The sequence below is a fragment of the Acomys russatus genome, chromosome X, assembly GCF_903995435.1.
Source record: "Acomys russatus chromosome X, mAcoRus1.1, whole genome shotgun sequence".
NCBI lineage: Eukaryota > Metazoa > Chordata > Mammalia > Rodentia > Muridae > Acomys > Acomys russatus.
In genome coordinates, this window is record NC_067169.1 from 124,270,747 (window position 1) to 124,295,563 (window position 24,817).

General features: G+C 37.7%; 1 protein-coding gene across 1 annotated transcript; it reads left to right on the plus strand.

Moving 5' to 3' along the window:
* Positions 1–1,074: 1,074 nt before the first annotated feature.
* Positions 1,075–24,780, plus strand: Vbp1 (VHL binding protein 1). The gene is made up of 6 exons (XM_051141701.1): positions 1,075–1,239; positions 4,730–4,854; positions 9,395–9,461; positions 11,565–11,663; positions 20,584–20,722; positions 23,601–24,780. Exons 1-6 carry the CDS (start codon positions 1,150–1,152, stop codon positions 23,669–23,671), a joined length of 591 nt encoding a protein of 196 aa, XP_050997658.1. The 5' UTR covers positions 1,075–1,149; the 3' UTR covers positions 23,672–24,780.
* The last annotated feature ends 37 nt before the right edge of the window (positions 24,781–24,817 follow it).

A 24,817-nucleotide genomic window follows, 5' to 3' on the forward strand; every position in this document is an offset into this window, starting at 1 on the left:
TTCCTCCTGTGTGTATTTTTGGCATCTTTGTCAAATATCAGATGACTGTAATTACATGTCAATGATAGTGATGTTGGTTAATTTTACTGTGTGTGTGTGTGTGTGTGTGTGTGTGTGTGTGTGTGTGTGTACTTGAATGCAGAGGTACATGCCAGGAAGTAAATTTGGAGGTCAGAAGACAGCTTTCTGGTGTAGGTTCTCTCCTTTCACCATTTAGTTCCTGAAAACTTTCAGATTTCAAGCTTGGCAGTGAACCCTTTATATCAACGGATCCATCTCGCTGGGCCTTATAATTATTTTTTAAGTTAAACTAAATTTATATACATATACAATCTGCTGTAAACATTCTTTTAAATTTTTAATTCATTCTGATATTTCTCCCTTTACTATGCCACTTTAGTATTAAGACTTCAATAGTCTGAGTCTCCCTCCCTCTCTCTCTCTCTCTCTCTCTCTCTCTCTCTCTCTCACACACACACACACACACACACACACACACACACACATTAAAAATACCAGCGTATAATTACTTGGTTCTATATGCTACATTTGCATTATTTGCAAGTTCTCATGCAGTACTTATGCCACCACACCGGGTTTATTGATAAAATTGTTTTTTTTTAAAGAGTTGTGGAGGACTACACTGTGGGAAGCACTTGGACCTACAAATTTAGGCGCAGCTCTTGGGATTTTGTATGTAAACTATAAGCATTAGAAATCTTTAGAGCCAGCGGGAGATTCTCACTGAAGGTAGCTTTTGAGAAAGATTGATGCAGAAAGTGGGGTATTTATGAGTCCAGGAGATACACTCAGAATCGGGTTCATCGGTCTGCGAAGGGTAATTGCGATCGCCTCGGAAACCACTCTGGAGACTGCACTCTATCTTGAGGTGCAGGTCGGGGTGCATTCTGGCGTGTCCATTCTTGACCTTCATTTTCCCAGAATGCAGACTTGGTCCTCCCGCTTCTCCAAGTCTCTTCTGAGCTTGTCATTCACACGAGTGTAGCCAATCACCACCTATGACGTAAGCACCAATGAATACACAGACTCACAGGAAGAGAGGCGGGCCTGCAGGTGCAAACGATCCAATCAGTGGTGCCAACGGCGGACGCTTCAGAAGGCAATTTTTTGCTATCGGGCTTTCTTAAGATGGCCGCGGCTAAGGGCAGTTGTGGTCTAGAAAGTGCTCCTGGAAATGGGCGGCGGCTCCACCTAGGGATTCCAGAAGCAGTGTTTGTGGTAAGAGACCCTGTTTCTAGGCATCTTGATCTCAGGTTGAAGATTTCTTTCCTGTCATTACCCAGGCCTGGGATGTTGGGAGGAGCTGAGCTAAAAGATCCCGGAGGGAATGTTAGGCCGGTTGCCTCAGCCTGCGGGGAATGGCTTCGAAGAATGGTAGCCCTTCCAGGGTCCAGAAGAGGGAGCAGGGAGGAGGATTGGGGAGCAGGAGCCGGATGCAAGGCAGGTTGGGGCGTGGCGTCCTTTGGGACTGTCCAATTGCTGCCAGTTATCGTCTACTGTTGCTTGCAAGAAAAAAAAAAGCGGTTATTGATGAGCACAAGCCAGCTGAGATGCTGGAAACGTAGATGGATGGACACTTAGTAGAGTGAGTAGGCAGAACAGCTGTTAGTAAGGTGTGGTTACTGAGTGGCACCTAGTTAGATTGAACAAGGGCATGGTCCGTGTTCTTGGAAATGGAACCAGACTGCCCAGAAAGTAGATGTTAGCAGGAATGTGAAATCTCTGTGTGTTCTTGCTTTACGAATTGAAGCCTTTTACAGTGGGTAATCGATTGTCATTGGATGTCTCAAAGTATTTCATATTTGCCTTTAGCTATACTAGTCAAGTAATTTGATAGACAAGAAATTGTATGCAGTTGTGAGAATTGTGGGGAAATGCATTTGAAAGGTTTCATATAACATGGAGACCAACCCAAATTCAGAGAGAAGGTAGAAGCTGTATATATTTTTTCATTTATTTGTACTGATGTACTACTATATCTTAGTCAAATTTCCCTTGACCTTTTGGCTTGCACCAACAATTATATATGCTCTGTCTTCTGGCTTACATTCTTCAAAAGGCATTTGAAAAAACTGAAATCACATTTTATTGCTTGTTTCTTTTTGTTTGCTTTTTTTGCTTTTGTTTTTGTTTTTCGAGACAGGGTTTCTCTGTATAGCTTTGGCTGTCCTGGACTCTCTTTGTAGACAGTGTTGGCCTTGGGCTCACAGAGATCCGCCTGCCTCTGCCTTCCCACTGCTGGGATTAAAGGCGTGCACCATCCACCCAGTTTAAATCACATTATAAATAAATTTTGTATTGTATATTTTAATGTGCTGGTGGAATAATTTTTCTGTGTGTTCTCTGTGCTGTGCTTTCAAAAATATTTTTCAAGTGATCTTTACATGAAATATTTTCTGAGATTTGAAATTTTCTTAAAATTTTTGCAAAACTTTAGGAGGGAATTGTTCTCACTTTATAAATATAGTTGATGAAACTGAGAAACAGAGCATATAAATAAAGTATAGAGAATTTGCATTTGAGCAGTCACGAGGCCTTCAGAACCTCTTTGGTCATGCTACTTAGAGGTGAGGAAATTATTTTGTGCCTTTTCTCCTGATCCTACCATAATGCCTATGCCTAATACATAAGATTGTGTGTGTGTGTGTGTGTGTGTGTGTATACATAATGTTTATATAGTAATTATATATACACATACATAGTAGTCAGATAGAGGTAACTTCAGAAATTACAAACTTTATCTGAGGGCTTTATACTCTTATCCTAAAATATGCTTTATTTATTTTATTATTTTATTTTATTTTATTTTTTTTTTGAGACAGAGCCTCACACTGTAGCCCCGGTTGGCCTAGAACTCATTCTTTTCTCTACTTTCTTTCTTTCTTTTTTTGAGACAGGGTTGCTGTGTGTAGCCCTGGCTGCCCTGGACTCTCTCTGTAGACCAGGCTGACCTCAAATCCACAGAGATCTGCCTGCGTCTGCCTCTCGAGTGCTGGGATTAAAGGCCTGTGCCACCATTCTCTGTAATTTCCAAGTGTTGTGATTAAAGACACACTGTGACACGTGGCTCCGCTAAAATTGTATGGTTAAATTTTATATCAAGATTTAATAAGCAGACCAAACTTTATATAACTATCTTGATGTTCTGAAACTAATGGGAGTGGCATGATAGTGTAACAGCATGAAATTCTACATTAGAGAGTATTTGAACCCTGCCAGGCTTCTCACTTGCTGCTTCGTCTTGAGTATATATGAAGGACAATGTTTATGGAGCTATTATGAAAAATAAAAATGTGTTCAATTGAATTAAAATAGTAAGAAAAAGATTTGTCACACAGTTTTCTCAATTCTTTACTGACTAGGACACATGAGTAGACAGTGTGTTTCATTGCTAGTAATTTTCATGTTTACTACCAGGACCACGAGGATTGTAGCTAAAGCAGGCAAGGTCATTTTTCTCTAAATTAAAAACAGAAGACTAGCTGGATATTGGTGGCGCACGCCTTTAATCCCAGCACTTGGGAGGCAGAGGCAGGTGGATCACTGTGATTTCAAGGCCAGCCTGGTCTACAAAGTGAGTCCAGGACAGCCAAGGCTACACAGAGAGACTATGTCTTGAAAAACAAAATAAAACAAAACAAAGCAACAAAACAAACAAACAAAAAACCAAACCAAACCAAATCCACCCCCCCCAAAAAAACCCAAAACCAGAAAAATAAAGAAGAATTAATTAGCTGCATAGTACATGTGAACTGACCAAAATGGTCTTTAACTTATTTTTGTCTACATAATATACAGGCTATTGTATAGCCCAGGCTGACCCAAATTTGTTATATATCCGAGGCTGGACTTGAATTTTGGGTCTTTATGCTTCTACTTCCTCAGAGTTTGGGATTATAGGCGTATGCCATCATGTCAGCTTATCTTTAACTTTTCTTCTGGCAGTACTGGGGATGATTTAGTACCTCTTGTCTTGTAGGCAAGTGGTATACCACTGAGCTCCATCTTCAGCCATCTTTAACTTTTTATAATTATGTTTTAAATTAAGAACAAGCCTTTGGAAAAATTGGTTCTGTCCAGTGGCGTCTCACTGGGCATATTAGCCACACTTAAGGGTAAGTTTCATGTGCATAAGTAGATGGTCAACACAAGATGAATTCAATGGTGTTTTTGTATACTTTTTGTCTCATATTGATTTGTTTGAGCATTTTTTTTCCTCTTACTGGCCTTTTGGATGTTTTCATTTTTTGTGTTCGTCATTTCAGATTTTGTGGTTTTATTGGTTTGTGTGTGTTTTTCATTTCTGTTTTTAAAGTTATGCTTTTTTTTTGTGCCTGTTTTCTAAAGAGAGAGGGAAAGAGTATGGAGTTGAGGAGTTGGGAGAGGAGAAACTGAAATATATTTTATGAAAAAGTTTTTTTCAAAAAGAATTAAAACAAGTCTTTGAAAAAACAAAACCTGTTCTTTTACATTTTATAAACAAAGTAGTGAAAATCAGATTTGCGATAATAAACAAATGTATTTATTTATTTATTTATTTATTTGTTTTTTGAGACAGGGTTTCTCTGTGTACCCTTGGCTGTACTGGACTCACTTTGTAGACCAGGCTGGCCTCGAACTCCCAAGTGCTGGGATTACAGGCATGCGCCATTGTGCCTATTGTGATACAAATTAAAAATTTTGTGATATATCACATTTTATATTAAAGGAAGATGTAGACTCTTTCATGAAGCAGCCTGGGAATGAAACTGCAGATACAGTGTTAAAGAAGCTGGATGAACAATACCAGAAGTATAAGTTTATGGAACTCAACCTTGCTCAAAAAAAAAGGAGGTAATCAAAACAATTTCTACATTTAAAAAACTTATTATAATTATTAGTGAATATAAGTTGTACAAGGCAATGAATTTTACTCTGATATATTTATACATGCAAATATTGTGCTTGGATTGTATTAATCTTCCCTGATGTCAACCACCTTCTGCTTTATTTTATTCTGGTATATTTTGTTTAACATAATGACCTATAGTTCTGTTAATGATGTTGCAGATGATACATTTTCATTCTTACTAATTGTTGTCTAATGTTCCGTTTCCACACACACACACCATGCACACATACCTGTTTATCCATTCATCTGTTGTTCTTGCTTATTATAAATAGTGCCAAAGTGAACATTACTATGCCCACAACTCTTGCATGGGTATTTTATATTCCTTGTATATGCACTTAGGAATAATACAGTTGAATCAAGTAGTTTTTTTAGTTATGTGTATATGTGGGTGTGTGCATGCTTACATGTGTGCAGGTTCATACATGTCATCTCACAAGCATAGTGCATGTGTGGAGGTCAGAGAACAACTTTCTAGAGTCCTATTCTGCCACTTTGTTGAGGAAGAGTCTCTCTTGCTATTTTTGGCACTTTTGTACTCCATACTACTGACCTGTAAGCCTCTGGGCAGTTCCCCTGTCTCCTGAGCAGTTCTAATCTTCCATGCTGAGATTACAGATGCCAGCCACTGCATCCTGTTACTTTGTGAGTTTCAGAGATTGAATTCAGGTTGTTAGGCTTGCTCATCAGCAAGGGCTTTTACCTTCTGGAGCCATTTCTCTGGCCTCATTTTTATGTTTCTGAGGAGCATTCATATTGTTTTACATAAAAGGTATTATAATTTACATTATATAAGGTAACATGTTTACATTATATAATATTATATAAGGTACTTTTTCTGTATATTCTTGCCAGTGATGCTAATTAATTTTGAGATGGTCTCATGTACTGCATGCTGGTCTCAAATTTGCTATGTAGCAAAGGATGGATGGATGACCTTGAGTTCTTGATCCTTCTGCCTCCACCTCCCAAATGTTGGAGTTATAGGTGTGTACCATAATGCCTGGTTTTATTATTTCTGCCATACTGGGTAATTGAACATAGGGCCTCATGTGTACTAGGCAAGTGTTCTACCTTTGGGTTATATTTCTAGTCCTTTTTTTTTTTAAATTTTGAAATAGGTTCTTAAATTGCCCAAGTAGGTATTGAACTTTGAATCTTTCTGTCTCTGCCTCCCAAGTACCTGGAAAGACAGGCCTGTATCAGCAGGAATAGTCTGATGTTTTTGATAAAAGCTATTCTTATTCTCCTGAGATACAATCTCCGTAGTTCCAATTTGCATTTCTATGATGCCTAAAGGTGTTGAACATTTTCTTCATACATTTATTAGCCATTTGATATGTTGGGAACAAGCAAAGGAAACTTGTTCTAAGTACTGCCATTTCATTTTCAGACTCCATTTAACCATAGGGAGAAACTAAGTTCAACGTCCCAGGCCCTAGGGGAGCTGGAGACTTCCCAATAACTGAATAGCTTTTGTTGTAAAAAGACAGTTGTCTGAATCCAGACATCCCAGGAACAGTTAGTTAGGAAACAGTTGTCTGAGTCCAGACATCTTAAGGACAGCCTCTCCATCGTCCTGGCAGGGTCAAACTAAGTTCATATTCTCAGGCCCAGGAACCCACTACTACCCTGATTGATGGAAACTTCCTTGTTCAAGCCCTTATGACAAAATATGACTAGACAGTGGTACCACGCCCCTGCTCCCCCTTGCTTTATATGCTGTACAATGTCTATTCAGGCTTTCAGTTCAGTTCCCAAGTCTGTTCTGTGGCCCTGATCTATCAGAAGCAGCTTGATTACATTTTTGTCATCTGTATTAACCTGGTGTTTGATTTAAGTGAACTCCACAACAGGTTCTTCAAATCATTACCAACCTAGTTGTTGGGTTATTTTTTTCTTTTGGTTAAGTTTTTTACTTCTTTGCATATTTATAGATATTAATGCACTGTTAGGTGAATAGATGGCAAATATATACCCCCCCTCATACTTGTCAGTCTACTGATTGGTTTATTTGCTGTGCAGAGCTTTTTAATTTGATAAAATTTCATTTTTCAATTCTATATTTTGAGCTACTGAGATCCTATTGAAAAATTATAGCCTGTGTCAGTATCTTGAAATATTTCCCTTGTGTTCTCCTGTAGTAGTTTTCAATATCTAGTGTTACTTCAAGGTTTTTGATATATTTTGAATTTTTTTATTTGTATACTGTGATGGGGGATATAGTTTTAGTTTTTTATATGTGGACATTCAATTTTCCTATACTATTTTTTGAAGAGGCTGTCATTTTTCTATTAGATGTTCTTGGCATCTTTGTTGAGATAGTTTTAGCTATATGAGTTTATTTCTAGGTCCTTTGTTTTGTACCAGTGGTGTACTTGTCTTTTTTTTCCTGTTACTTTGAAAAAAAAATTTTTTTTGTTATCATTCATACAACATTGCTCTTTTTGTTCAAGGTTACTTTGGCCATTTGGAGTCTCATATGAAATTTAGGATTATAATTTCTATTTCTGTGAAGAATGTCATTGGAATTTTGGTGCAGTTTGCATTGAATATAGAGAGTATTTTTGGTAATATGACCATTTTTACAGTATTTGCCCATCCATGAACGTGGAGTATCTAGTATCTTCATTTCCTTTGTTTAGTATTTTATAATTTTCAATGTAGAATCATTTCACCTTGTTGGTCGGGTTTCTGTTGTTTGTCTCAGTGTGTTTTGTTCCTTTGTGGCTATTGTGAATGGGATTGTTTTCCTGGTTTCTTTCTTAGTGGATTTTTGGTTTATAGAAAATCTATTGATTTTTGTCTGATTTGTTTACGAGTTCATTTGTCTAACTACTAATCAAAATCTTGTTTATTGCTGAGATCAAAGTTCCTTGTTTTTAGGGTCAGATAGATGTTGGCTTTTCAATTGTAAGAATCTTTTGGTAGAGACTTTGGGATTCCCTAGGTATAGAATCATATCATCTACAAGAAGGGTTAATTTGATTCCTTCCTTTTTTATTTGAGTTCTATTTATTTCTTTTGTAGGCTAAAATTTAAAGCACTGTATTGAGGGAGAGTGGCAAGAGTAGATAGACATCTCTGTCTTTTTCTTGTTAGCCCATGGTTGTCATCTTTGTCATCTTTGCATGAAGTGTCAGCTTCACAGCTTGACCCTTTCTTTGCCTCTGGAGATCATATATATATCCATATCCTTTTCTACCTTGTATCTATGATAGGGTAAGTAATAATTCACACTGGGTGATTCTGAGGGCATCTAGATAAGTGTATACACTGTAACAAGCGTATACGTAGAGAAGATATCCCTGTGCTTTACCTGATACTTAGCTTATTATAATGTACATGTACTGAGTATACATACTTACAAAAGCCCCATACAGGACTACAAAGGTGGTAGCTGGTTTCAAATTTGGGATTTAATTTATTTGGAAACATGTTTTAACAATTAGCTATAAAATTAATCTATTTTACATGAAAGGTTATAACCAAATGTAGAGCCTGTGAACCACTTCTGCAAAATTTGGCCTGTTCTAGTAATGTTAACAATAGAGAGTTGGACATATGAAGTAAGGCTTTTTACACTATATATTACACATGTACTTAGTATTATATCTTATTTTTTAATTTAAAGACTGTTTAATATATGAATGATTTGCCTGCTTGTATATCTGTATAGCATGTGCATGTTTGGTGCTTGTGGCGGTCAGAACTGATGTCAGATATACAAATGGGTTATGGATGGTTGTGAGCCACCATATGGGTGCTGAGAATTGAATCTGGGTCCTCTGAAAGAACAACAGTTGCCCTAAACCACTTTGTAATCTCTTTGTAGTCTCTCAAATATTTTAGTGAAATGCTTTTGTTTTTACTATTCTCTATGTGGTTTATTGAATATACTTTTTAAAAAATATTTATTTTTTTATTATATATAAAGTATTTTGACTGCATATACCCCTGCAGGCCAGAAGAGGGCACCAGATCTCATTATAGATGGTTGTGAGCCACCATGTGGTTGCTGGGACTTGAACTCAGGACCATTCTAAGAACAAGCAGTGCTCTTAACCACTGAGCCATCTCTCCAGCCCCCTGAATATACTTTTAAAAGCAGCATTTTTTTTTTTTTTTTTTTTTTTTTTTTTTTTTTTTTTGGTTTTTCGAGACAGGGTTTCTCTGTGTAGCCTTGGCCGTCCTGGACTCACTTTGTAGACCAGGCTGGCCTCGAACTCACAGCGATCCTCCTGCCTCTGCCTCCCGAGTGCTGGGATTAAAGGCGTGCGCCACCACGCCCGGCTAAAAGCAGCATTTATCATCTCTTATATCTAAAACATTTAAATAAAATTTATGGAATATCATAACTTTTATATTTGTAATTAGTGTTTAAGGACATATTAGTTGAAAATTGCAAGGCTAGTGAGATAACCATGATGTTTATTTTTGACTGTAAGATACTATGTTAACCTTTTTTTTTCTTCCTCACAGACTGAAAGGTCAGATTCCTGAAATTAAACAGACTTTGGAAATTCTGAAATACATGCAGAAGAAAAAAGTAAGTGTATTTTAGTTTGCAAGTATAAGCCAATCAGATCACTGCTATTTCATTTGTGCTGTGGGATTCACCCTGCCTTTTTGAGCATATGGAGTAACGTTAAAAATAGTATACTTCAACCTGACATGGTGGTGTACACCTTTAATTCCAGTACTCAGGGAGGCAAAGGCAGGTGGATCACTATGAGTTGAAGGTCAGTCAAGATTATACAGAGAAACCCTGTCTTGAAAAAATCCAGAAGAAAAAAGAAAAAAAGTAGTATAGTTCTGTGGATGTCTCCTAAAATCAAGCTTAATTCTAAGCTCCTCACTTAGATTACTTGTGTGTAAAATTTTATTTAGAAATGATGTTAGATGTTTTTAAAATGTCTTATTTTGAGGTAGCAACATTTAAGAATTTTTATTTATTTTAGTTTTTGAGTGTGCTACTGGCATACTGGCTTCATAGAAGAAGTTTCTGTTTCTGTGTTTTTGTGGGCGGGGGCTTTTTGTTTTCGCTTTGAATAGTTTGAGAAGGATTGCCTATAGATCTTCTTTGGATGCTTGATATAATTCTTCTGTGAATCCTTCTGGTCTGGAGTTTTTTTTTTTTTTTTTTTTTTTTAGCTGGAAGGCTTTTTATTACTATGTCATCTCATTTCTTAGTGGCCTGTTTAGGTTATTGACTTTTTGGTTTAATTTTGTTGGTTTGGCTGAATCTACTTATCCATTTCTTTTATGTTTTCTGGCTTAATGGAGTACAGGTTTCAAAAAATATTCCTTCACAATATTCTACATTGCTTTGGTGTCTGTTGTAATGTTTCCCTGCTCATTTCTGATTCTCTTAATTTGAATCCTTCTTTCTTTCTTTTGGTTAGTTGGGCCAAGGATATCTAAGTTTTCTTTATCTTCTCAAAGAACCACATCTTAGATTTGTTGATTCTTTATATTGTTTTCTTTGTTTCTATTTAGTTGATTTTTGCTCTGATTTTTATTATTTTTTTGCTGCTGATTGGGTTTGGATTTGGTTTGTTCTTTTTCCAACTTTTTGAGTTGCATCATTAAGCCATTTATATGTGCCCATTCTGATTTTTTAATGTAGGCTCTTAGAACTGTAAATTTTCCTCCTAGGACTGCTTTTAGTGTGTCTCAAGAGATGTGGTCTATTTTAGAAAAAGCTTCTGCCAGTTGCGGTGGTACTCACTTGCAATCCCAGTACTCAGAGGCAGTACTACAGAGGCAGGTGGATCTCTGTGAGTTCAAGGCCAGCCTGGTCTACAGAGTGAGTCCAGGACAGCCAAGACTACACAGAGAAACTCTTGTCTAGAAAAACCAAAAATAAATAAATAATGAATGAGTGAATGAAAGAAAAAAAGAAAGAACTTCCTTGTGCTGCTGAGTAGAATGTGTATTCCTTGGCATTTTGGTATGATATGTTAGGTCTGTTTGATGTGTGATGCCAATTAATTTTGATGTTTCTTTGTTTTTTGTCTAGATGACCTATCGGAGAAAGTGGGGTATTGAAATCACCTACTATTAGTGGATTGATGTTAATCTGTGTCTTTAAATTCAGTAGTAGATTTTTAAAAATGAAAGTGGGTGCCCCAGAGTTTGCATGTACATTTAGGGTAGTGATGTCTTCTTGGTTAATTGTTCCTTTGATTACAATGATGTGTCACGCCTTATCTCTTCTGAGTAATTTTAGTTTGAAGTCAGTTTTGTCAAATATTAGAGTAGTGGCATCTGCTTGCTTCCTGGTCCCATTTGATTGGAGTATGTTTGTTTATCTTTTTGTTCTAAAGCCTTGCCTATCTTTAAAACTAAGATGTGGTTTTTTTTAAACTTAATCATAATCTTCATAGCTGTAAGGGACTATTGTTTCCTTATTTTATGGATGAGGAACTTGAGGCATAGATAAATAGTGACATGCTAAATTTACACAGCTAGTAAATAGCTGAATCACAGTCCATGCCCAGTCATTTGGTGATAATAGCCATTCATGTCTTTTTCAACTAAGTTTTTGTGATGATACTGTTTTAAATGTCTTGGGATCAGGTGTGGGATCCTTCCTTTATAACTTTGATATCAACTTGGCCTGTTTGTGGTACTGTCATTTTTTCTAAAGGAGTCCACCAATTCCATGGAGACCAGATTCTTACTGGCAGATAACCTGTACTGCAAAGCTTCAGTTCCTCCTACTGATAAAGTGTGCCTTTGGTTGGGGGTAAGTAAATGTTAAAGCCACAGCCAATATATTTGTAAACCAATATTTTCTGACCAGGAAAACTTTTTCTTCTTAATATGCAATATCTTTATCTCTCTTTGATTTTAGAAAGAATGAAGCTGTAGAGTTCAAGTACTCCTTATTTGAAACTGACTGGAATTAGGAATGTTTTGAAGACTAAACATGCTTAAAGTTTTTCCCAGTCAAGACAAAATTGACCAGACCTACTCTTCTAGCTTTGTGTTTGTTGGGGTTGGGGGGGACATAAACTCAGGGCTTTGAGTATGCTGGGAAAGTACTCTGCCATGGATCCACATTTCTCAGCCCTTTTTGTTGGTTTTAAGACAAGATCTCGTATGTAGCCCAGGCTGTTCTTTGACTCATAGCCCTTCTGCCTTTGCTTTCCAAATGCTGAGATTGCAGGCATGCCACCATGTGTAGGCTCAATTTTCTTAACAATTATATTTTATTATGAACTTATTAACCGAGTGTACGTCACTTATAACCTGACTAACCTAAACAATAGGAAAAGGAGATTAAAGAATACAATAATGAAACCATAAGGATATCAGTTCCGAGGAACGATTCTCCTGACGTAATCAGCAGAATTTCTTCTGCTGGAACCTGGAGCAACCAGAAACTGGAACCTCAGCTGGAGCCTGGAGCCTGGAGCCTGGAGCCCGGAGCCCTGAAGCCTTCCCTCGAGCGGTTCTCTCTAGGAGCGCCTGGAAGCAAAGCAATGAACAGCTAAAACTATCCCAAGTCTCCAAAGGCCACGCCTCTTGTTTTTGGCTCACATTTATACCTCCTCTCAGAATTTGTTCAAAGATGTTTTTCAGCTGCTTAATTACCAATCTCCCCCAAATGCTGGCTCGACTTCTAAGGGAATAAACATCACCTGCTCTCTCACAAGTCTTTTTATCATCCCCCACTTGTGATCTAAACAAAAAACATGTTTATCTCTCCTTCAACCATGTCCAACTCTTTTCCAGTTAATGTTTTGTCTTTTTAAAATGCAGCAGAAGGAAGAGAGTGGGGAGAGGGTGTTGCTCATTTGGTAATGTTACTGCTTTACAAGAATGACAGCCTGAGTTCAGTACTCAGAATTCGCATAAAAAATGCAAGACATTGTGTGTTTGTGATCCTATCCTTTGGGATTCAGAGACAGGAGGATCCCTAGGATTCCCTGGCCTGTTAGTCTACCCCAATTAGTGAGGTCAGAGCTAATGAGAGACCCTATTTTAAATGATGGGCAATCTTCCTGAGGATGACCTAAGGCTGTGCATACAAACATATTCCTATAAAAAACATGTACCAAAAGGAGGAACAGAAGTAAAATAATACTGTTTTCATTCTGATAAATGTTTCTTGTCCATAAGAGTGTAATAGTTTAAGAGATCCCTGTAATTTAAGGAGAAAACGATTATAAAAATTTTTGCTTTATATATGTGAGTATATTTTAGGTGCTTGCATCTATGCTTGCACCACATGCATGCCTGGTGCTAATGGAGCCCAGAAGAGGGCATTAGATCACCTGGAAATAAGAGATGGTTATGAGTTGTTATGTGGGTGCTGGGAATTAGCCTGTCCCTCTGGAAGAGCAGCTAGTGCTCTTAACAGCTGAGCCATCTCCCCAGCCACTAGAATCTCTTCTTTTTCAACCTTGCTTTCCTTAGTCCCCTGACCTAGCTAAACATAGGTTTTTTGTTGTTGTTGTTGTTGTTGTGTTGTTTTGTTTTACTTTAGGCAAGCTCTCAATGAAAGTAGCAAGTGTATACTTCATACTTCTTCCTGCTTATCCATATCTCCTTATTGGAGGGATTTTCCGCCGCTGCTATTTCAAAAGATGTTCTAGTGCTGTGAACAGTGGACCATTTAACAGCTTTACCATATAGTTCATCTACTCAGGTTTTGTTAGTTGAGTTCATTTAAGTTTGTTCATTTATATTTTGTTCTACAACTATAATTTCCTGTTTGTTTAGTCTTAGTTCTGTGTTTAAAAGGAAAGAATCACTGTTTATCACTTAGGCTTTTTTTTTCCTTTAAAAAAATTTTTTTCTTAGCATTCTCTGAACATTTCACACATGTTGTCCCAGCCTCTTGCTTTTTTTTTTGTTTTGTTTTGTTTTGTTTTTTGTTTTTTGAGACAGGGTTTCTCTGTGTAATCTTGGCTCTTCTAGACTCACTTTGTAGACCAGGCTGGCCTTGAACTCACAGTGACCTGCCTGCTTCTGCCTCCCATGTGCTGGGATTAAAGGCGTGCGTCACCACGCCCAGCTCTTATTGACTTGTTGTATGTGTGTGTGTGTGTGTGTGTGTGTGTGTGTTTGTGTGTGTTTTGTCATCATTAGTAGCCCTCTGATTTCAATTAGTGTTGACCATAGATGGATGGGTATGCATCTGCTGACGCATGGTAAACTACCAATGGCAGCATCTGTGAGAAAAATGACTCTCCCTTAGCCTTCAAATGTTGATAGTTCCTCCTATGGGGAGTTGGGCATCTGAAGCTCCTCCTTTATTCATGCTGGATATTAACTGGATTGATCTTGTATAGGCAACCATGGCTACTGTGAGTTGATTTGCACATCAGCCATTTCATGTCCAGAAGACAGCTTTTCACAGTTCTCTTATTTCTGCCCACATCAGTGATGTTCCTTGAGCCTTAGATTGGAGGAGGTTGCTGTAGAAAACCTATCTATGGCTGAGCACTCACAATTATTTATTCTGAGCACTGACCAGTTATGAGTCTCTATATTAATCACTACCCACTGCAAAAAGAAGCTCCTCTGACTGAGATTGAGAACAGCACAAATATGCCTAAATAAAATATTAAGAAACCAGTTTGACAAGACTGTTTAGTGAGACAGCAGCAGTAAGCTCCACCTAGGGCTGGCCTGTGATTTCCCCAGACATGAGCTACAAAAGCTTTTCCCCCTTTAAAGTATTGAAAATATACCTGAATGTGTCAATGTGGAATGGTAGAATGACTGTTGATATTTAGTTTTTCTGTGACCATTTGGTTTTTAAAATTCAAGTGTTTTATTTCAAGAAAGATGATTTCTTTTTTGTGTATCTGAATGTGATTTTGGTTTCATTCTGTTATTTGGGAAAATAATAATATTCATATGTTGGATTTTTTTTGTTTTCAATATCTGTTACATTCTTTATTTTAGTCTTTTTCATTATATGTGATTTCCTTTGGCAGTTTTTCCATGACTTTTTGTTTGTCCTTGTACTAATTCAATTTTGTTTCTTTCACTCTTCTTTTTTAAAGAAAGATTTATTTTTATTTAATGTCTATGAGTGTTTTGCCTACATTTCTGTATGTGCATCATTTGTATGTCTGGTACTCATGGAGACCAGAAGAGGGTATTGGATCTCCTGGAGCTGGAGTTATAGGTAATTAGTTTTGAGTGGGTGATTATAACTGAATCAGGGTCTTCTGGCTAATAGAATATAAGGGGTATATACTCTTAATTCCTGAGCCATCTCTCCAGCTCCTTTTTTTAAAAGCTTTCATCACTATTTTCATTTTCTTTCCTTTTTCCAGCTTTTATTCATCTTTGTTTTATATGTCTTACTTGAATACTTGAATTCAAATTTCTCCCATAGACTACCATCTCCCACAGCAGATAGTAAATAGACTCTTTTATCTGGTCATTAAGAACAAAAACCTTCCAGTCATCTTTGACTCTTCTAACTTACTCTGTTAGCCAGGTCCTTATCAAACCTTCTACAGTAATTGAGAAGCTAACCATTTCTTGCCCTTTTTGCTGTTATTTCCCTGCTCTGTGCCATCTTTGTGGCCATGACTATGCAAGTAATGTATGCATATGTTTTATATAGCTTCCATTCTAAGGTAGTACCAACTTGGTAGCTTAACGACAGAACTTGGTTGTCTTTTGTGGTTCTAGAAACCAGAAGTCTGAGATCAGCCTTGGAATCAGGCTCATTTTTTCCCCTAAGGGCTGTGGGGGAAAAAATCTCTTTACTGATCTCTGCCTTTATGTGTCCTTTATGACCTCTGTACATATGTGTTCAGAATTTTCCTATTTGTATTAACACATGTGAATGTTGTAATTTTAACTTGGTTACCTTTGTAAAGAAAGTATATGTTCAAATATTTTTTGAATTAATTTTTGCGTCTGAAGTACTGAAGGTTAAGACTAGATCATGGGTTTTTTTTTTTTTTTTTTTTGTGGGAGAAAGACACTGCTTAATCCATAATATATTTTGTTTCTGCATAGAGTTGTAAGTACCAGAGGTTAGAGCTTCAGTATATCTTTTGATGGGCACAGTTCAATTCAAATTAACATCTTAATTCATTTTCTTGCTTTTGTCCCTGTATTCCAAATGCCCTTTTAAGCGTCAAGGGCAAAGCTATCCATTAAGATCTGTTTGGGAACAACACTGAGATTCTATCTTACACCCATCAGAACGGCTAAGATCAAAAACTCAAGTGACACCACATGCTGGCGAGGATGTGCAGGTGGGAATGCAAACTAGTACAGCCACTTTGGAAATCTGTCTGGTGCTTTCTCAGAAAACTGGGAATAGGGCTTCCTCAAGACCCAGCTATTCCACTCCTTGGAATATACCCAGAAAATGCTCCAGCACACAACAGGGACATATGCTCAACCATGTTCATAGCTGCCTTATTCATATTAGCCAGAACATGGAAACAGCCTAAGTGTCCCTCAGTAGAAGAATGGATAAAGAAACTGTGGTACATTTATGGAATACTATTCAGTTATTAAAAACAAAGAAATTCCGAAGTTTGTGGACAAATGGATTGAACTAGAAATTATCATAATGAGTGAGTTCACCCAGAAGGAAAAAGAGACAAATGGTATATACTCACTTGTATCGAGACACTAGTCCAAGGGGCATGTCCCATGAAAAACTTTACTTACCAGGAAAGTGGGTCAGAGGGGAGGACATCCTATTGAGACTTTAGGTGAGAGAAGCATAGGAGAATGGGGAAATAGAAGGATCCAGAGGGTCCTCAAACCTATAAGAAGAACATTATGACGGGCGGATCTGGGTCCTGGGGTCCTGCTCAAACTATGGCACCAGCCAAGGAAAATATAGGCAGTAAACTTCGAACCCCTACCCAGACCTAGCCGATGGATAGGACACTCTCCACCGTTGAATGGAGAGTGAGGTCTGACTTTCATACAAACTCTGGTGCCCCATTTCTGACCACGTCCCCTTGATGGGGAGGCCTGGTGGCACTCAGAGGAAGGATAACAGGTCACCAAGAAGAGACTTGATACCCTATGAGCATATACAGGGGGAGGAGGTCCCCCTCAGTCACAGTCATAGGGGAGGAGAGTAAGGGGAAAAAGGGAGGGAGGGAGGAATGGGAAGATACAAGGGATGGGCTAACCATTGAGATGTAATATGAACAAATTAATAAAAAAAAATATCTGTTTGGAGCCAGGCATGGTGGATTCCACCTTTGATCCCAGCACTCGGGAGGCAGAGGCAGGAGGATCGCTGTGAGTTCGAGGCCATCCTGGTCTACAAAGTGAGTCCAGGATAGCCAGGGCTACATAGAGAAAAACCCTGTCTTGAAAAAACCAACCAACCAACCAAAAAACAAAAACCCAAACAAACAAAAAGCTGGGCGTGGTGGCGCACGCCTTTAATCCCAGCACTCAGGAGGCAGAAACAGAGAAAGCCTGCCTGGATAAAACCAAAAGCCCACCACTAACAACAAAATGAAGTATATTACAAAAGGACTTGTGTGATTCCATTTATCAAAAGTTGAAATACAGACAAAACTACACTGTTAGAGAAATCAGGAAAATGATTACTTTTGGGGTGAGAGTGTTGGGGAAAACTAGAAGTGTATACAGGAATCATTTGCTGTATTGAACTGTTTCTCTGCCTGAGTACTGTTTCCATAGAGCTCTGGGAAAATGCAACCCTCTTGCAGGCTTTAAAAAATGAATAATTTTTATTTTGTGGTACTAGGGTTGAACTGAGGGACTTATGGCTGCTAGGCAGTGTTTGTATATCTGATTTACACCAACCCCTTTATTATTTTGACTATACACATTTATAGGGTACAGTGTGGTAATTCAGTATGTATATGCAATATGTAATGATCTACTAAGGGCAGTTAAAATTTCCATCTTTTTACTATGCATTTGGAGTCTTTAAGCTCTTCTTTGTAGTATTTCATCAACTATATAATAGGGCTCAGGCGTCATGGCAGTATATATAATCTCAGCATTTAGTAAGCTAATTGCTTTAAGTTGACTATAGGATAAGACTTTTGCTTCAACATCCCACCTCCAAATATATAGAAATAATAGAGTATTGTGAACTGTAGTTAACATACTAGAACTGTGCTTTACTTATTACCAAATCCCTTCAATCTCCTACCCCCAAACCATGAAATACATGTTTTTAAGAAGCATCTACATAAAAAGAGATCTAGCTTGCTCTATTTGTCTTTTGTGTCTGACTTAAAACTGCTGTCTTTCGGTTAGTGTACTGATTGTTATTTATTTTACTTGGAGTTCTCATATCTATTGTGTGCCACATTGCTTTTGTGTGTAAAGGTCTCCAATCATCTCTTTGAAGATACTGTCTTTCTTTTTAACACTTAAGATAAAATTTACAGCTGGGAGTGGTGGTGCACATCTTTAATCCCAGCACTCGGGAGGCAGAGACGTGGATCTCTGAGTTTGAGGCCAGCCTGGTCTACAGAGTGAGTTCCAGGACAGCCAGGGCTATACAGAGAAACCCTGTCTTGAAAAACCAAAAAAAAGTGTGCAGTTTCAATTTCATAGCCTTTAGTGTGTTCATAGTTGTGCAATCATCGCCTCTTTCTATTTCCTGAACATTTTATTTATTTCATGCAGAAACTCCATGTTTTTATTCTATATTCTTTCTGCTACCTCTTTTTCTCTGGCATCCACTGTATTTGACCTTTACCAGATGGTGGAGAAGCAGTAGCAACTACCAGTTTACTTCTTTCTCTGTGTATCAACTTCATTTCTTTTTTTTAAAGATTTATTTATTATGTTTACAGTGCTCTGCCTCTAAGAGGCACCAGATCACATTACAGATGGCTGTGAGCCACCATGTGGTTGCTGGGAATTGAACTCAGGACCTCTCGAAGAGCAGACAGTGCTCTTAACCGCTGAGCTATCTCTCCAGCCCTCTACTTCATTTTTTTATTGCCCAAAATACCCTGTTGTGTGTATAAACCCCATCTCAACTATCATTATCAACTAATAGATATTTGGTTTATTTCTCCTTTTTGGCTATTGTGAATAAGTTTTTGTGCCAACATATATTTTGAGTGTTTTTGAGTTATGTATATTTCCTGGCTTTTAATGTTTGCTTGCTTGCTTCCCTTTTTGTTGTTGATTTTGTTTTTGAAACAGTGTCTTTCTTTGTAGTCCTGGCTTTCCTAGAACTTGCTATGTAGATCAGGCTGACTTCAGACTCACAGAGATTCTCCTGCTTCTTCCTCCGAAGTGCTGATAGTGAAGGCATGATCCATTATGTCCAGCCTATTAACATTGGTTTTGTTTTGTTTTGTTTTTTTGTTTGAGTTACTGTTTTTTAGTTATTTGACATTCAATAACTGCGTTTACAGCTACCCATCTTCTTATACAACATAGGGCCTTGCTAGACAAGTGTTTTGCCAAGGAACCCCATTCTCCATCCCTGTTTGTTGTTTTGTTTGTTTGTTTGTTAGAGACAAACTTCCCATGTGGCCCAGGCTGGCCTTGACCTCCTACTCTTCTTGCTTCAGAATCTCAAGTGCTGGGTTAATGCATTTTGCTTTATGCTTCTTTCTTTCTTCTTTCTTTTCCTTTTTCTTTTTCTTTTCTTTTCTTTTTTTTTTTTTTTAGAGATTGTTATGTATCCCAGGCTTGTAACAAACTATGTAGCTGAGGATGACCATGAACTCCTGGCTCTTTTTGCCTCTGCCTCCTGAGTACTGGCGTTACAGATGTGAGTTTTTCTGTTTGTTTCTCTTTCCTGACATAAACTTACTATACACCACAGACTGGCCTTTAAACTTACCTTCCTGCATTCCAAGATTATAGCCACCAATCTCTGTCTATGCTAAGCTTTAATACTTGTTTGACAGTTAACACATTTACATTTAATTTAAAAGGTACAGAAGTCGTATTATGATTTTCTCTTCTTTTAACTGAATTATCATATATCACAGACTGGGTAGTTTATAAAGAATTGAGATCTATTTGATACATCTGGAAACAGGGAAGTTCAAGAAGATGCCAGAAGCTGATAAGGGCCACAGGTTGTATCATAATATGGGAGAGAAGACCGTTTAGTGAGACAGTAAACATACTAGCTTAGCGCTCTCTTTTTACAAAGCTACGAATGCCATCAAATGTCATCAAAATCTGATTATTTTCCAAAGATCCTACCTCCAAATATCATTAGTATATCAACCCTGACTTTTCATTCTGGGAGAAAAACATTAACTCTACAGTAAGGATATCCTGAGAAGGCCTGTTTCTCGTGAGTGCAGTGTACCCACCTTTTAAGTAATCAACAGTCTATTTCTTGATATTCTTCAGGAAAAATTTATACATACATAGATAGGTAAGACCATATCCATCTGCCTTTCTGCAGAAATGGTAATGCACACTATTCTGTCTTTTGCCCATTTCATTTCATAATGTGCGTTGTGGTTTTGTGTATCGATACCACATTTTCTATATACCTGTAATTCAGGGGCCTGTAACTTTTCTGTAAAGGGTTAAAGAATATTTTCTGTTTTTCAGGCTACATGGTCTTTGTCTTATGCTCTGCTGTGGCAAAGATTAAGACAGCAGACTGGTTTGGCCCAAGGGTTATAGTTTGCAGACACTTGCCCTAACCTAGAGATTGTTAAGTGATTGTCATGACTTCTTTTCTTCAGGCTAATGTAATGCTTGAATATGATATTGATGAAGCTCAGGCATTGTTGGAAAAGAATTTATCAACCGCCACAAAGAATCTTGATTCTCTTGAGGAAGACCTTGACTTTCTTCGAGATCAATTTACTACTACAGAAGTCAGTATCCTTTTAATAAATAAAGGAAGAAGGAGTTTTTTTTTTAATTCTTAAATTGCTTCCATGGGAAGAATGACTTTATTTTTAAATAAATGTGAAGTTAGAGATTGCATAAGATAACAGCTATTTTTAAAATTTTTTTATTATTAATTTATTCATATTACATCTTGATTGTTAGCCCTTCCCCTATTTCCTCCCATTCTTCCCTCTCTCCCACTTCCCCCCTTCTCCCCTCCCCTATGTCTGTGATTGAGGGAGACCTCCTCCCCCTATATATGCTCTTAGAATATCAAGTCTCTTCTTGGTAACTGGCTATCCTTCCTCTGAGTGCCGCCAGGCCTCCCCATCCAGGGGACGTGGCCAGAAAAGAGGCACCAGAGTTCGTGTGAGAGTCAGATCTCATGATAACAGCTATTTTTTATTTGAAGTTTAAAAAGTTTAAAGATGAAATAATGAATTGGAAATGTATAGATGTGGACAGCAGGTTCACAGTGGTGAATAAGTTTTTTTCATATATTTTATTAAGATACCTTTATAATGGAATAGTTTAATTTTACAAACATTTAAAAGAGTTCTGTAAATTAGGTGCAGTGGCCCATGCTTGTAATCAGAGTATTATGAATTTGAGGCTACACAGTGAGACCTTGTCTGTAAAAAGTCTTTGCAATTTTTGCAGGTGTGCTAAGCCATATGAATCATGAAAATGAGTAGAGGGAGAAAGGGTATCAATGTCTTCTCTATTAAAACTGCATATATAAAACAGATCCATGCTAACTAAATTAGCAGTAGTAAAGAAGTCCATGTATTCGGCATCAAGGTAATTTTAAAGTTTGGGAATGATAGATGTACTCTGTTGTTACACCAGGGAATGCTTTTTAAAAAAGGAGGTAAAACTTAGGATGTTTGGAAATAAAATATAGAATTTAGAGGAGAAGCTTTTTTTCTCCTCCTCCTCCTCTTCTTCTTTTTTTTTTAATCCAGACAGGCTTTCTCTGTGTAGCCCTGGCTGTCCTGGACTCACTCTATAGACCAGGCTGGCCTCGAACTCATAGCGATCCACCTGCCTCTGCCTCCCGAGTGCTGGAATTAAAGGCGTGCGCCACCACTGCCCCGACTTCTCCTCTATTTTTATTTCCTTTTTCTGTTCCTGTGATAAAACAATCTGACCAAAAGCAACCTAGGGGAGGAAAGGATTGATTTGGTGTGTACTTCCAGGTCACAGTTCATCTTGGAGGGAAGTCTGAGCAAGAGTTTGAAGCTGAAACCATGTAGGATCACTGCTTGTTGGCTGTCCCACAGTACTACCCACAGTAGCTGTATCCAACAATCAAGACTGTCCCACACAGGCATGTCACAGACCAGATTGATTGATGACTCTAGGCTGTGTCAAGGTGACAGCTAAAGCTACCTGGGACACTCTGCTTTGTCTCTTCTTTGGGTTTCTCTGTGTAGCCTTGGCTGTCCTGGACTCACTTTGTAGACCAGGCTGGCCTCGAACTCACAGAGATCCACCTGCCTCTGCCTCCCGAGTGGGAGTGCTGGTGCCACCACATCTGGCCTCTCTTTATGTCTCTTCTTTCTGTTGCTGACACATTAAAGAAAAACATCTGGGTGTCATTCTTTATACTTCTTTTTTCCTAACAACCAAGAGTGATTCAGTCATGTCAGCTTTTCCCCATGAAGCTTTCTGTACTATGATGTTACTTAGTTTTGGTGCTACAGAACCTGCACGTAGGAGATCTGTTCTTTACAGCATCTCCAGCATGAATTTACCAAGTCACCCATCTTTTAGTCCTCTGCTTATGATATTCAATTATTAGCTTCTGTATATAATATATGCATGCAGGCAGTCTTGAGTGCCTCCCACTAGTCTCATTTCACACAAATGTCATTATTTGCAAGATTTCCGTTAACAGGTTCTTCTCTAGAATATTGCAAATTTCAAATAACTAGTTGTTTTATTCACTTCTAAAATGTCCCAGGCCTTTTGTGTTTTCTTTTGTTCTTCATTTGTTTCTCCTCCCTGGAATGATTTCCCTTCATTTACTTGGAGATACTCCTTTATTCTTCATATGTCAGTTTAAACATTAGAGCATTCCTCAATATTTTCTAATCCTGTCAGAGTGGATTTTTTTTCCTACCTTGCAAGATAGTACTTTGTTTTCCTGGCTTAACCCTGAGCTCTTCAAATATAGGAGCTGCAGTCTTCCCCAACATGTAGCATGTAGTAGGAAAGTTCTTGAGTAAGGCAAAATAGGTTTTTTTTGAGGCTTGGTGCAGGGACATCCTATGACTAGAGATGCAAATACTTGATTTAGCAGTGAAATCCCTAGGACCTAGGAAGGCTAGACCTTGGAGGTGAGGGTTACTGTTAATTGAGAGAGAGAAATGAGATTTAATGGAAAAGTCATCCAAATTTGATATCATACTATATAAATTGGAAAAGTTAGAGATGGTAGACATTGGAATATGTACTAATGAATCTAAACTTCATGAAGGAAGGGACAGTGCTGTACACTACAGCTTTAGATACTTGGGAGTTTGGGGTTGGAGTCTGGTTTGAGCCCATGAGCTCCAAGGCAGCCTGGGAAATACCATAAGATGCTGTCTCAAAAATTATTGAGAGTATCTAGCACATATTAAGTGTAGTACCATAGTTGACTAGATATGCTAAGCAATTAATAATTGGGAGTCTTGGTTTTTGTGGAAGTTAATTCCGGAATTTTCTTAGCAATTGATTGTATAGCAACATGGCTGCCAACAGTAGTTGCCACTAGTATCTTTGTGTGATGTCTGTGTCTTTGTTTTACTTTATGAGTGAATTGTAATATTATTTGTTATCTTTAGAATTATATTTGCATTTTCTTTGACAATTCTTGCAGATATGGCCAGGGTTTATAATTGGGATGTAAAAAGAAGAAACAAAGATGATTCTACCAAGAACAAAGCATAACACTGGCAATTGAAAATGTAGTTCAGGTTTCCAAACATGTTAAATAAGCCAATGTTTATCTTTAAAGATTGATGTAACTTTGAGTGATTTTTTTTTTCACAGCAAGAATAATTAAAACTTTAAAAAACACCATTTTATTTATTTATGAAAACAAAATTACTTTCAAATATTTTATGAAATTAACAGTATTTTTTTTCATATTTCCCTACAAGGTACTGCTGCTTATGTTGTAGTTTATGTGTTATAAGACAACTCTTAACTGAAATGGCCGGAAACTGTGAGGAATGCTACGGAGGCTGCTGAACGCTGGCCACCAGCACAGTTTACTTTTTCTTTACTGATTGATGTTACTCTCTCTTGATGTGGTGAACCTTTTAGAGGCAGGGAAGACAGACAGTTCCAACATTTGTAAGCCGGCTCTTCTTTAGTAGGACACTGCCATCCTCTGTGGCTGTTGTGTTCTGTAAAGAGGCTTTCATGCATTTTTGCTTAACCAGTAGATTTTCTGATACTCTGAACTTTTCAGAAACTGATTATTTGCTTTCCTACCTAGTATGAGGGCTGTTGACATACACAAAACTTTGACCCCCAAATAAGTGCACTGTGTCTTTGCAATGCCAGTATAAGGGAGACTTGATCAATGTGAGACAGCACTACCCATTCAAAACTTTAAGCTAAGGTAATTTTATATTATGTAACAGTTCTCCAAAGCATCTTGAACAGGAATATTAACATAAATGTAAATCTGCATTGGTTGAAAAGAGTTGTAAGCTTTTTTATTCATCATAAATTGCATAGGAAGGATAAAAATCTCTGGAAAGCCATTGGTACTGTGGTAAAAGTACATGCATGTTATTCCATCTCTGTGTAGTAAAAAATATACTTGTACAGTGTTTTGTACTTGTATTTCATGTTATTAAAACAATGATATTCAGACAGTTGCCTGACACTTTTTTCTTTTTTTTTCCTGACACTTTTTTCATGTTACTCTTTGTCTTAATCTGTATAGGTTTCTGGCAAATACCATAAATCAGGCCAAACAAGCATTTACATTACATGAGTATACAACTAATAAGTCCAATTGAAGTGCAAGGGCAGAGCCCTCATGATGTGCTCATTTTTCACAATTCTGCCACATCCTAATAC